We start from the raw sequence: 15,041 nt of genomic DNA, 5'->3' as shown, positions 1-15,041 counted from the left end.
TATACCGCTATTAAAGTCCCTCTGCCCTTGTTCAAGGCCCTCGCCTTCGGCTCGGGGCCTTTAACGCTGGAGAGGGCCTTTAATAGCCGGTATAGCCCTCTACGGCGGGCTATAAGGCTATAGTCACACCGGTCGACAGAATCGTCAAGTCTATGGGGCCTCTTCCCTCCATGGCAGTCGTTTCTTACAGAATCATAGATCAGTAGGAATAATGTGCATGGTACAAGGCACCACTTCATGACGCACATACGTTCTGTCTGGGGAGGGTCGCCTATGGGGATCCATGAGGAAGCCATTCTGGCGCCTTTAAAGCTCATTAAAAACATCCAACGCAGTCTGACACCTGGGAATATTTCAAACGATGAAGAACCTGCTGGAAGTATACATTAGAATTATAGTTTCGAGTAAGCGCCTTTTAGTGTCCTGTGCTGTGTGACACACAGAATATTTCCCTATTCAGTAGCGCCCAGCAATTCGACTAGCATACTTACGGAAGATTAAGTTAGAAAAAGACATCCTTGCTGCATATACACAAAGAGGTAAAATGTAGAGTTCTACAATGTAAAGTATGCTGTAGAAGCTGAAGCTATCAATTCTATAAGGAAAGTCAACAAAGCGAGCCCAACAACAAAATTGAGCTGTGCGGGCCTGCGCGTGTGGAGGTGTCACTGCAGAAACACTTCATGTCAAAACGCCAGCTCAAAAATAAACTAACCCCTTCCATGCAAGATCCTTAACAGGAAGCCTGGTAGCATGCCTATTTAAAACAAGGGACGCCCAGCACGGGTTTAGCCGAAGCGAAAGCGCACACACACGCAGTCCTTACGCTCTGCGCATGCGTGCTGCCACCTTTGCCTGGGAGCGCGCTTCAGTGTCCGGCTCCCGTGAGCTGAGGGAGCCATGCTTTTTCGGAGCCTGTAGCAGTGTCCGGGACTCCCGTGAGCTGAGGGAGCCCCGCATTTTCGGAGCCTGTACCAGAAAGAGCCCGGTGAGTGGTGGGGGAGGGGTGCATGTTTGTGTGGGTGCGCGTGTGTCTGCATATGTCTGCGTGTGTGTGCGTGCGCGTGTGTCTGTGTGAGCGTGTGTCTGTGTGCACCTGTCTGTTTGTGTGTGCGCGCCCATATCCATTGGGTGTGTGTGAACAGCCTGCCGGAATCGGAGCGCGTGTTCACGCGCGCGACCTGATCCGATTCCGGCAGGCTGCGTGCGCGTGCTAGTCTCTTGTCTCCAAGTCTTGTTAGTCCTTGAAAGCTGAAACGATTGCAATAGACTGACTTTGCGACAGCAGGGCTTTGCCCTGCAATCGTAGGCGCAAGACCTAAATAATGAACATTATTTTCCACCTTATTTGCACAGTCAGCATGTACAATCGGATTCAATGCTGGCATTATGACGTGTTTAATAGTACATGGTATATACAACATATATTGTATGCTTGCTACAAAGAATAAAAAGTGATTTGTAACTTTTCCCTGCTAGTACAAAATCTGGACATATTGAAACCATGTTCATCAGAGTGTGACATTCATTGCACATAGCCACTTTCTGTCCTAAACTCCCCTGTGCACCTGTGTTTGCTTGACAGGGCACCTGTCCCATCATAACTTTCAACTTTTTACTTTGATTCATAGCTATTGCAGCATTTTAGAGGCTCTCCTATGCTGATATTTTTAGTAATATTGCATCAAGGCAATGTATTTTTGGGATCCCTATAAGTGAAGTGAAGTGAACAAAATAGTTTATAGACCATACATAGAACAATGGATCTCACATAGTAATAAAATATTCAAAACCACAATTCATTTTACACATTTATAATACTTATAAAACCATAAAACATAAAATTGGGATACTCTATAATTTTGAACTCTCCCACTCTCCTTTATTGCCTCCATTACATATTCTCTTGTCGCTTTCAGAAATTTCCCCAACGCAATTGTAATATCCAAAAATGACATTTCTGTAAGGAGGTCAATGGCATCAGAACGAGAGGTCACCTCATATTTTAAAAAAATTGGACGTAAAAAAGTTTTCCGAATTGCTAAAATACAAGTACAATCAAACAATATATGTAAAATTTAATTTCTTACTCCTAGACCACATTTACAAGTACCATCCGGATGGATCAGGGCCTCTCTAATTTTTCTTTCGATCTTACATGGATTTAGGCCCACCCGAACATTCAAGATTTCATGTCTTAGCCATCTGCTTGGCAGTAAATCCAGGTATGGGAACCGGACCTCCTTTTCCCATTCATTCTTTACCCAATTCACCAATTTTTTTTTTTACCTCAGATAGTCCATATCTTTTTATCTGGAGTATTCAAGCCCTTGGTCTCTAAGCATTTTTTTAGTGCAGGCTATATTTAACAATGGTAGAGAGAGGCTCAATTTCAAGTGCGCGGCTACCGTCTGGAGGGTTTTCTTCACGTCTCGTGCCCAGCGTAAGCTGCTTACTCGAATTTCCTCTCTGCACCAAATTGAGACCTTCTCATCACCACCAGGCTCCTGTCGGTTCCAAAATCTTATTAAGGACAATTAAGTCGTTACTCCCCATGATGTTGATCGCACCTCCATTCTAATAGCTTGGATCATGGAGCTATTTGGTAAGGACAGCAACATTTTACCTTCTTCCCTGTCCCACCCTCTTTTACCACTCAGGAAAAGCACCTCTGCTCCATAAAGCACTTGTGGGGGGATCATAGCTTCAAAAGCCTTTAAAAGCGGTCTGTGAGGCATATCACCATAATCTTTATTAAATTTCTTCAGACCACAGACCGAAGAATAAGCCTTTGCCGTTTGTTCCTCCAAGTGGGTGTTCCACTTTAATGAGCTATTAAACCAGAGGCCTAAATATTTATATTCACCTACTACAACTAATTTATTTTGTCCTAAAAACCAGTTAAAATTGTTTACCCTCTTTCCAAAACACAAGATCTTTGTTTTTTCCATATGCAAAGTTAAGTGCTTGTTATCACAGTACTTATTGAACACATTTAGTTTCCTTTGGAGGCCCATTTCAGTTTGATCCAAGATCACAAGGTCATCAGCATATAAGAGACATGACACTTTGTTGTTATTCATTCGTGGGCTCGCACTTTTTTTTTCTTCAACTTCTAAGGCCGCTGGAAGGTCCGCCAAGAAGATTGAAAAAAGCAAGGGTGCCAAGACGCACCCTTGTCTCAAACCGTTCTTTACTGAAATTTTATGGGTTAGTGAGCCCTTTATGTCTCTAATGACCTGGGCCCAATTGCCACTATGTCATTCTTTTAAAATGTTCAATATACCCTGTGGCATTCCATAGTTTTCCAGTACTTCCCACAGGCTATTTCGGTCTACTCTGTCAAACGCCGCTCGGAAATCGACGAAACAGCAAAATAATTTGCCATTTTGTTCCATCGATTTCCTGGCCAGTGCCCACAGTGCAAAACAATGATCTATCGTGGAGTGGCCTTCTTTGAAGCCCCCTTGTTCAACCGGAATGATAGATCTGTGTTCCACCCAAGCTTTTAACTTACTAAGAATTATTTTTGAGAATTTTTTTTCTCCTATATCCAATAGTTTTTTTTTTTTCTCCTATATCCAATAGGTTTGGGATCCCTATAGTTTTGACAATTTAAGCACAAGGCTCACCCCTCAACTTTAAAATATTTCAAATGCTTAATCTTAAACGCTGTCATGCTGGAGGTAATAAATCCATAAATCAGGCAGGGTCTCAGGGTTTGATGAAAACCAAAGAGTAGTTGATTTAAACCAACTAAAATAAATCTAAACCAACTAAAATAGCACTGATGCGCGAACTTGCATCCACGCTAGTGTGTTTAGTCCAAAATACTTTAAACATGTGGAGGGTTTAGGAAGAAATCTAATACGTACTTCTGGGATATGGGTTAAGAGTGTCCTGCAAGTACAGACATTACAGTGCAGTTGTCAATGCATTGTGATATATGAAACTCTTTATGATATATGAACGGGAACAACCCCTGTTTGCTCAGTTCCATATTACACAAGCCGCATAATCGGTGCAAAAACCATTTGCTCTATTTTTCACTAGTGCAAAGTGTACATGTTCTAGCCACCAGTGCCCTCATTTTGAAAGATGGATGCAGTCGTGACAATGATGCGACCTGTTGATGGTGGGGTGCCAGGCCTTTCCCCTCTCGCCCCCTCCCCCTCCACGGCGATGAAAGAGTCCACGGTGCAAAGGGGGGATCACGCCATGGCCATATTTTCAGGATACCCACTGACTTTATAAATTAGTCTTTTTTGATTAATTGTAAGCTAGTTTTACCTTATTTGGAAACCCTCAAATCCTGGGATAGAATCAAACTCCTCAACCCACTCTGGGCACCCCTGCCTTAGATCTTTTGATCACGATTTCCATCTCTTGCACTGGTCCTGCGAAGGCTTACGCGTTTAACTCTTCACAGTACAGGAGGGGTTTCGCATTGTGGTGCAGCCGGAGAGCCAGATGACCATGGAGGGAAGGAGGGTCTCGCTGACCTGCCATGCAACCGGCCCCCCTGGACTCGGCTACCAGTGGTTCTGCGGGAAGCAAGAAGTGAGTGAGTGCACACGCTTTGATTGTTATTGATACATGTTTAGCACAGAGGCCCATGCTGGAAACATGTCTTCATGTCACATTCTGGCAGCAGACCAGTCATTGTGGCCCAAAACCCTGATGTGGGCGGGTGTGGGGGTGTCCATTGTAGATCCAGGAAGGGGAAGATCCTTGCCAATTTTTCAGGATATCCACTTGAAATACATTTACATACAATAATTATATAACTTGACCCAGCCAGTGGTTCTTCAGAAAATCAGACATGGATCTGGTGTGATCCTACAATGGACACAGTGGTCTGACGCGGCTTTGACGGGATATGGCAAGAACTTTAGATGATTTGGAATTGTTCAACTTCAAATTATTTCTGGAAAGCGCTTCGGATAGTCTAGTCCAGTAGTGCTTGTATAAGGATGTAAACCAAAAAAAAGGTATCTTGGCGCCTCATAGGGTCTTTTTGGTTCTTGATTTCTCTTCCTGGCTTTTCTGCATGTTATTCCTCCATGTCGTTAACTTTCTAAAGACCACAACACACGCTTGCATTGAGTGTTTGTTAATCCAACATTTGATTTTCAGAAAGTGGAATCATTTCTTTTATCCATCGCTTGTTGAGATAAAACAAGAATATATTTTGGTTTCTAAATATTAAAATAGCATTTTTGATGGAGTAAGCAGATACTTAAATGTGAAAAGATGGATGTGAAAAATAAGATTAAATTATATTTAACTGAATTTTATGGACCATATTCCTTCTTACAGATCTTCCTTTAGTGTGCGTTCTTCACCATGGTTCTTCAGTTGCCTTCTTACTTGTTGGGACATTGTTGGTTTTACAGTTATTTGCATTCCATGGTCATGTGATGAAAGCCATATTGTTAAGCATAACATGTGTATGTTGTCAGGTCGTTATTCGTTCTACCTCAATGAAGATGTTGTTTAGAAATAAGTCTATGTACAATATAAGGGACCGGACAAAATTTAAATATGCTGGCGTAATTTGCATAAAATTGCATAATGCTTACTACACGAAGTTGATGATGTTCCTCCGTTATGCCACTGCGCATAATTACACGCCATTCATGGTAAACATTTACAGCGACCGTACAAGTTGCGTTAAATATTTAAGGGGAACACGTGGGAGCGATCATCTGTTTTTGTTTTAAATGGGTATTTGCGCCAAATATTGACGCAATGACATATTGCATGCTAAAATATAACACAAAATGACGGATTTGCATTTTGCGTAATTACATGGAATTGTGCATAGTTACAGAAAAGAAAATGATGTGAATTTCGTAGACCTCCCGTCACGGGTTGTGTCTGGATTCCATCACCTGTGTGATCCTGTGCACGATATTCTCTGTGTTTGGTATTATTAGTAACTGTCTTGTGATGTGTAAGTTAGCTCCTCTGTTGCCCTTTGCCATTTCCTAGCCTCAGTCTTCACAGGATCTGTCCTTTCTCCAATCTTGACCCTCAGTGGTCAGATTCTGTAGCTTATCGAGTGTTGACACCTTAAAGTACAGTGTGCAACATACATTGGAGGTGCACCTCTATATTAAATGAAGGTTCGTCTCCGCTGAGAGTTTTCCACATTCAGGCTTCTAAGTGCTTTGTCTAAGAGATGGAGATTGTGTTAGGTTCTTATCTGGTGGTCATACCTGTGACTTAAGTGCCATGAGCTTTAGTGGTGCAGCTTCTTGGCACTTTGTGTAGGAAAGAGAGCCTGCCTTAGTCCAGAGTGGTTAAACTACAGTCTCGGAAGCTTTTAAGCCGAGCATGAAGCAGAAAATGCTGGCGATTCTGTGTTGTGACCCTTTGCAGGCTTTGGCCTCTTTGCTGAGATTTACGTCTCTTATCCTCTGGCCAGGTCTCCCACGCCACATCCCCAGAGCTCGTCTTCAACCCGGCCACCTCGCAGTCCAGCGGCTGGTACATCTGCAGAGTTCACCACGGCACCAAGTTCATCTTCTCCAGGTGGGCTCAGCTCCAGGTGAGCCGGACCACCAGCCCCAATTCAGGTAGGCCGCATCATTGGGGCAACTGTGGAAGGCAGGGCCAAGAATCCGGGATTAGCTCATAGTATTTGTTTGCCTTCTCCACCTAAGTTATAATAAGGGGAAGAGCTGGGGACAGGGTATCTCCCACCCTTTCGCTTATTTTTATTCTTTTGATATTTTAGAATAAGGGTATATAAAATACCATTCATTATTTAACTAAACATTATTTTCAGAAGTTTCTGAATGCTTTCTTCTTTATTTGTGATCTATTTTATCAACTAAGTCCCCTTCTTTCCTCACATAGAACACTGTCCTGTTCAGTCATCTGTGATCTGCACCTGTGTGAGGATAAGTGGTGGACAGCTGTGTTATGGTGTGGTTGCTAAACTCCTCGTATGCACGGATGTACGTGTGCACATCACCGCTCCCAGCAAATACCTGCCTTGGCGTCCCTTTTGTCTTCCTCAGTGCGTCATCCTGCTACAGCCACTCAAGCATCTTACAATCCATGCACATTTTCTGTTCTGCAGTGAAAACAAAAACTGCAGGGGCACAAAGCTTTTCTTAGGAGCCCACCTCTTGCACTGCCTAATGGTGTTGCTGAATACCGAGGTCGCTGCCTATTTTTAATTCCATCTCATGCCTCTTTCATCCTCCGCCCTACACTTCCTGTCTCTGTATCTCATGAACACCAAGGCTGTCTTGTCTGATTCCACCTCATGCCTTTATTCCACCCCCTCACTTCCTGTCTGTTTATTTTGTGAACAACGAGGTTGCCTGGTCTTGATTCCACCTCACGCCTCTTTCTTCCACCCCTACACTTCCTGTCTCTTTATCTCATGAATACCGAGGCTGCCTGGTCTTGGTTCCACCTCATGCCTCTTCCTTCCACCCCTACACTTCCTGTCTCTTTATCTCATGAATACCGAGGCTGCCTGTCTTGATTCCACCTCATGCCTCTTTCTTCCACCACCCTACACTTCCTGTCTCTTTACCTCATTAATACCGAGGCTGCCTAGTCTTGATTCCACCTCAAGCCTCTTCCTTCCGCCCCCTACACTTCCTGTCTCTTTATCTCATGAATACCGAGGCTGCCTGTCTTGATTCCAACTCATGCCTCTTTCTTCCACCACCCTACACTTCCTGTCTCTTTACCTCATTAATACCGAGGCTGCCTAGTCTTGATTCCACCTCAAGCCTCTTCCTTCCGCCCCCTACACTTCCTGTCTCTTTATCTCATGAATACCGAGGCTGCCTGGTCTTGATTCCACCTCATGCCTCCTTCTTCCCCACCCCACACTGCCTGTCTCTTTTATCTCATGAACACAGAGACGGATAAGTCTTCATTCCACCTCCTACCTCTTTCTTCCCCACCCTACACTGCCTGTCTCTTTATCTCATGAACACAGAGACTGATTAGTCTTTATTCCACCTCCTGCCTCTTTCTTCCACCCCTACACTTCCTGTCTCTTCATCTCATGAATACCAAGGCTGCCTGGTCTTGATTCCACTTCGTGCCTCTTTCTTCCCCCTACACTTCCTGTCTCTTCATCTCATGAATACCAAGGCTGCCTGGTCTTGATTCCACCTCACGCCTCTTTCTTCCACCCCCTCACTTCCTGTCTCTTTATTTCATGAACACCAAAGCTGCCTGGTCTTGATTCCACCTCCTGGCTCTTTCTTCCTCCTTCTACACGTCCTGTCTCTTTTTCTTATGAACATGGAGTCTGTGGGCCGAGTCGGAAAGCCTGTTCCTTGTGTAAATAAATAGCTTGATCTTTGAGTGCAAAGAATTTAGAAGATGTGAGCTTACATTTGTAAGTCCATTTACTCATGCACAACTTTAAGAGCACAAAAGTGTAAGTGACACATTGGTCAATCCTACTGTACACTTCGGGGGCATGGATGACCTGGAAACTTTGGGAATATCCACAAAATCATGAACATATAAAGATGTTTAATGGCCAATGTGCACTCCGAAAACAGTCATAGATTTTCAGGACTAAATCCCTGAAATTGTTTAAGAAGTCGGAGAAGGTTTTCTAAACTGGGAAAAACATTTTCCCAAAAGAGGAAAAAAATTGCACACAAGTAGCATTTCCCTTATTTTATTGTAAACCATGTACAACTATGCACATGGAAAGGCCTCCTCCTGAACGTAACTCGGAATCCACAAAATACTTCCCAGAGTAAGCCTGGAAACCTGTGATGTCCAGGTTTGGGAGTCAGGCCCTGAGCTTTTTGATGCTTTAATTCTCTTAGAATATGTCCTCCCCAACTCCTTCCTCTTGGTTACTCTGTGGCCACTCATGCCCACTCCTAGAAATGTAGACACTGGAGGCAGGCATAGCATTCGTGCTCAGCCCATATGGTTGGCTGCGTCGTGCCACGCTCTTCTTTGCCCTCCCACATAAGCTTCGATCAACTGATTTTTCCAGGTAGTACCTATGTCCCTCCTCTATAGTCCAGGCAGCCATTCATATATGTCTCTATGTCTCTTTCTTAAAGATTAATACAGTTAATGACCTGGCATATCACGGAAGGATACGCTTCCATGGCCTGGCATGTGACGGAAGGATACGCTTCCATGGCCCTGCATATCACGGAAGGATACGCTTTCATGGCCTGGCATATCACGGAAGGATACGTTTCCATGGCCTGGCATATCATTGAAGGTTATGCATCCATTGCTTGGCATATCGCGGAAGGATACGCTTCCATGGCCTGGCATATCATTGAAGGTTATGCATCCATTGCTTGGCATATCGCGGAAGGATACGCTTCCATGGCTTGGCATATCACGGAAGGATACGCTTCCATGGCCTGGCATATCGCAGAAGGATACGTTTCCATAGCCTGGCATATCATTAAAGGATACGCTTCCATGGCCTGGCATATCACAGAAGGATACGTTTCCATAGCCTGGCATATCATTGAAGGATACGCTTCCATGGCTTGGCGTATCACGGAAGGATACGCTTCCATAGCCTGGCATATCATTAAAGGTTACGCTTCCATGGCCTGGCATATCACAAAGTGATACACCTCCATGGCTTGGCATATTGCGGAACAATACGCTTCCATGGCCTGGCATATCATTAAAGGATACGCTTCCATGGCCTGGCATATCATTGAAGGATACGCTTCCATGGCCTGACATATCATGGAAGAATACGTTTCCATAGCCTGGCATATCGCAGAAGGATATACTTCCATTCACTTGCCACTGATGGCTGTAATATGGCGCTGTAATTTTCAACTTCAGAACTTCACAAGCTTGTCCTTCTGTTTGCGGCATGTATCCACTGTTCGTATGAGAGGAGTGCACGCCTGACTTGTGAGCATGTCAGTGCTTGCTAATGTGTTATGGCCTCAATTTAATTTCTAGTGCACTTATCTTTGTACATCATATGTGTCACTCGGCCTCACACAGCACTGAGCTCCCCTGCCTTGCAGTCACCAGTGTCAGTGCAACCATTTCACTCTTCTTGCATTTCGCCAACATAGTTCAGTCCTTGGCAGTTAACAGGCCTCACTCCCTTCAATCCACTGAGGTCACTCGCTTGATTTGTGCCCATGGTAGACGTGTTCCAGGAGAAAATGGTTGAGCGAGACTTATTTCGAACTCCCAATTCAACATGTTTTTCTTAATCCACTGTTCTGCTTATAACGCCATCAATTTTTTTTCCTGTGGTGGATCCTAGCGGAGAAAAGTTACTCTTGATACGGGCAAAAAGGATTTCAAAAGATTTGATAGAAAATACACAGGTTTCACAGTGGAAAAAACCCACTAAATGTCTCTTGCACTCGGTGTGATGTGATGAACAGCTTTCGCTGCTGTTGGCTTATAGCTACTCCTGTCCTATCAGCGGGGGCTTTACACTTTCTGTGGCGGCTCCACATTTCTGACTGTCCAGTATTGGTCGAGGTGTAGCCTATGTTTTTCTATTGTTCTCTTTCAGTGAGTGGCCGGTTTGGCTCAATCGCTGAGGGCCTGTGTATCCTGAGGCACCCCCAATCTTGCGTCCTCATGGAGGGGGACCCGTTTAACTTGACCTGCTTGGCCGTGGCAAACCCGCCCCCTCAATACCAGTGGTTCAAGAACGAAGCCCCCATCCCAGGGGCAACAAATGCCTCCCTTCAGGTGAGCTTGAGAGAAGGGAATTCAGAAGGCAGAGGGAAAAGCTGGGTGGAGTGAGAGAAAAGAATGGGTTGAAGGAAATGATGGCGTGATGAGAAAGAGACATTGAAGAGTTAAGAAAGGATTAGCAAGAAATGGGCATGAAACAAAATTTGGAAAGAGAGTGTTAAGGAGACAATATGAAAGGTGGGAGTGCAAGAGAACTGGACATTGATTGTACAAAAGGAGGGGTGAAGAGGGCCTGGGTGGGAAGAGTAGAGACAGTGGGAGATGGTTTCAACAGTGGTAATAAACAGCACATTGCTGCCTGTGGACCTGCACATATGGCTTAAGATATGCTGTTTGTTCATGTGCAGAATTGCTAGTCCAGGGTATTAACAGCACACAATGCATTACATTGGTACTGTTGGCTAAAATGACATTAAGTAGGGCTTATGAACATGGGCCAGTTGTTTTCGCCTGTAAAGTGATGGGTTCGATTCATAAGACATGAGGCAGTAAGCAGTGGTTTCCCAAGCCACATAAGCTGTAACCTGGTAGTAACACAGCATTCGAGGATTGCATTGTAGCGATCGAAGTACAACTACAATACAATAGATGGGAATATATTTTGTCGGGCCTCATTTGTACTGGTATTGTATAAATATATGAATCAGCTCTGAATTCTTTCTTTCACCCCCTTTCTCCTGACTCTTTTGCACTCTTTCTCTCCGTGCTCTCTCTGTCTCTATCCCTCTCATCTCAAACCCTCCAAACGTTGCACTCTGTTGCAGGTGAGCGCGGCGACGACAGCAGAGCGTGGCAGGTATCGCTGTAAGGTGTACAACCTCTTCCACGAATCCTGGAGTTCAGAGGCACAGATCGAGATTGGTAAGTGTGGGTGAGCACCCCCCATCCTGAGCCCCGCCCATCCTGAGTGTGGGTGGGCCCCGCCCATCCTGAGTGTGGGCTGACACCGGTGATTGTGGGATCTGAGACATCATAACTGGAGTTATGTTGCACACTTTTTACCTGCTGAACACCTGCTAAATACAAAGTCTTGTAGTGCTTTACATGCTGAGGGTATGTCTAGGGCAAAAACCACAGTTGATGGACAGAATGCAGAACAATATCATACATTCACCCCAGTACAGAGATCTGGGCCTAAATCCATCGTTTTTTTGCACTCCACACCACCCCAGTTCAGACATGGCCATATGCAAATCAGTCTGACCCTGTGCCTCATGGGAACAGTCCAGCCCAAACTGCCAAACCATGCCTTCCCTGGACCGGAAACAAGCTTCCGAGGACCGGTTTCTGGCATTCCAGCCGTCTTCAGCCCGGCTTGCTTGAATTCTTGGTTTTTGCATTTGTCACCCCGAGTGGGATGGGTATGCTCAGACGTTAGTCCCATGCACTCCACACCACTGGATTCAAGCAAGCCGGGCTGAAGACGGCTGGAATGTCAGAAAACGGTCCTCGGAAGCTTGTTTCCGGTCCAGGGAAGGCATGGCTTGGCAGTTCGGGCTGGACTGTTCCCATGAGGCACAAGGTCAGATTGATTTGCATATAGCCATGTCTGAACTGGGGTGGTGTGGAGTGCAAAAAAACGATGGATTTAGGCCCAGATCTCTGTACTGGGGTGAATGTATGACATAGTTCTGCATTCTGTCCATCAACTGTGGTTTTTGCGAGGGTATGTCTAGGCAGGGCCGGTCCTAGGACTTGTGGGGCCCTGGGCGAAATGGAAGATGTGAGGCCCCTCTAATTTGCTTGTGACATCACAAGGTGTTAGGTGTGGTTAGGTCCAGCATACATGCTCCTTACTATATATCATGATCCAAAAGTTCTATGAAAAGATCTCCGGTAAAGCGCCCCCTTGTGGGTGCCCATTGGGCATTGCAGTGCTGACCTGAAATTAATCTTGCCCGATGATGAAGCATGACACGCATACAGGTGTGTGAGGGCACTTGATCCTATTGCAGCATATCCCCGCAGGGTACCAGTGTGTCTGGGGTCTGAACCACAATTCAAATTAGACCCGTCCAACTGGTGATTGTCTGCTTTTGACAGCCTTCTGCAGCTTGAGAGGCTTGTGTGAAGTCCTGCTAAAAATGTTGGCTTCCTTCGGCCCTTAGAAGTCGGTGGAATTTGGATGTTTTAAAGTTTGTGTTGTTTCTGCTGTGGTTGTCAGCCTTGATTTCTCTTCGGGTTCCTTCCTCCTTAATTAGGTGTACTTTTTTAGCATTAGGCCGTATCTCTGCCTCTAAATAAATAAATATATAAAATAGTGCATAACTACAGCTTATGTCACCAATTAATATTTTCTGGCAATTTGGGCATCTTTTTACTCATTGAAAGCCTTTACTTCCAGGCACATGTCTCCATGTGGATTACTGGGCCTTTCTATGATTATCACCCTTTTTGGGGAACAGGCACACATCATTCCCTATCACTGTGGCTAAGCTGGGAATTCCTTATTATAATTACAGTTTGTGAGTCTCCCTCTCACATACCCTCACCCATCTCACCCTCTGGTGCTGCGCCCAATAAAGTATGCTGTACCTCATTGGCCAAGCAGGACATAAAAAAATTACACATAAGCTCAAAACAACACAACACCCTTCCAACCACACACATGTTGTAGCTTGGTATCTATGTTGGTAAGTGCTTCAGCGCCTCACACATGGATAGTAAGCACTAAACAAATGCTACAATACCATACAATATGTTAATTGGACAAATCGAAGTAAGACACTTGAAAACCTAAAATCCCATTCAAATGAATTAGAAATGCTTCCAAATTGCTGCTGTGGATTACACAGCATTGAATGTTAATCTAAAAGGCTGCTTGGTGGGGTAACGTAATGTCTTTTGTAATCAGTGTGCAACCTGGAGCAGGCTAGCTGACATAAGGTTGGCATGGAAGTTCAGGCCTCTCATCTCTCTTGTGGAATTTCAGAAGTGTACCTATTTAATTACTCACTTAACAGGCTGTCCAGCCTACGATTAACGTATCCTTAAACTTGGTAACAGTAATGTATGCTTTTCGCAACTCTACAAATTACGTTTCTCAAGGATAAACCTTTGACAAGGAAAGCTCCAAATGGCTGCCATCTTGCTAATGTACCAAAACCAAACTCTGAAGATGGGGATTAAGAAATGAGTTAGTGAGCTTCATTCCCATACTATGGCTGCACCTTTACATGCGAGGACAATAGGAACCCCTTGCACAATGTCTATCTTCTTTCTGATCTCTCCGTAAAGTGGATTTGTACTCAGTACGTTCAACAAACAAGGTTAAATGAGTGCCCAGCCTTTATCCTTGTGTGTTGCCGCTAATAATTGGGGCCTAGGATTGGATAGTAAAACTGTTGATAAACAAAGCCTGGAGAGGAGGCAAGCAAAGACCTCAGTTTGTTTACAGTTGATAGCATAATAGTTTTGTGAGTTGCACCCTGGCTGTATAACTGCAGATCAGTAGTTTGAATCTATGCAAGACACAATCATTCTTCCAGGATCCATTATCTGAGCGTCATTAAATAATATAATAGTAAATCCTTAGAAAAAGTGGAATGAAACACCTTTATATGTACGTGATAATTCAAATGACAGCTAAAAATACCTTTGCCACACCACCACATAGGTATTGTGCGTTTCGCCACTAGGTTAATATCCAATGTGTTGTGTGCCTCTTTTCATGCTAAATATTTTAGGCAAAGGCTCAGAATAACATCACCATTAACAAGCATTGACAAAGCCAATCGGTCTTGCCTAGAACAAATATTGGCTTTGGCAATGTTGAGTTGCCGTGTTGTACACCAGTGTGGCTGTTTTTCAGCATGGTTAAAAGTTAGTGGCATGGAGTTTCCTTGAGTGAAATTATAGGAATAGAGTGTAATTGACTGGATTTTTTGAGTAGTAGTTGTAGAGTGTAATAGGGGGAGTACAGTGTCATAAGTTGAGTAGAGCAGAGTAGAGTTTAGTTGTTCAGTGTCAGAGTGTCGTAGAGTGCAGTGTCATCAAGTTCAGAGTCATAGAGTGCAGTGCTGTATATTGGAGTAGGGTGGAATGGGTGGAGTGGGTTGTGTGGACTGAGGTAGTGAGTGGATTGAAGTAGATTGGGGTGGATTGGGATAGAGCGAGTTGGAGCGAGTAGAGTGAGTTGGACTGGGTAGGTGGGGTGGATTGGATTGGATTGGAGTGGTATGGATTGAAATGGGGTGAGGTGGATTGGAGTAGGTTCTGTTAGATTGGTTTGGGGTGGGGTGGATTGGAGTGTGGGGGGCCGGGGTAACTGAGTGGGGTGGTCTGAACTGGGGCAGGGTGGATTGGATTTGGGTAGAGTTGGGTGGATTGGA

General features: G+C 44.5%; 1 protein-coding gene across 1 annotated transcript in view; it reads left to right on the top strand.

The window, feature by feature from the left end:
* LOC147673292 (mucosa-associated lymphoid tissue lymphoma translocation protein 1-like) overlaps positions 1–15,041 on the top strand; it is a 77,070-nt gene that overhangs the window by 22,337 nt on the left and 39,692 nt on the right. The window contains exons 4-7 of the mRNA XM_086947103.1: positions 4,430–4,560; positions 6,431–6,581; positions 10,523–10,704; positions 11,475–11,571. Coding sequence (XP_086803229.1) covers positions 4,430–4,560; positions 6,431–6,581; positions 10,523–10,704; positions 11,475–11,571 — 561 coding nt within the window. The remainder of the gene's footprint in view (positions 1–4,429; positions 4,561–6,430; positions 6,582–10,522; positions 10,705–11,474; positions 11,572–15,041) is intronic.

The sequence above is a fragment of the Lissotriton vulgaris genome, chromosome 12 (assembly GCF_964263255.1).
Source record: "Lissotriton vulgaris chromosome 12, aLisVul1.2, whole genome shotgun sequence".
NCBI classification, from domain to species: Eukaryota; Metazoa; Chordata; class Amphibia; order Caudata; family Salamandridae; genus Lissotriton; species Lissotriton vulgaris.
Note: the sequence above shows the minus strand (reverse complement) of the source record. Positions and strands in the feature narration are given on the sequence as shown.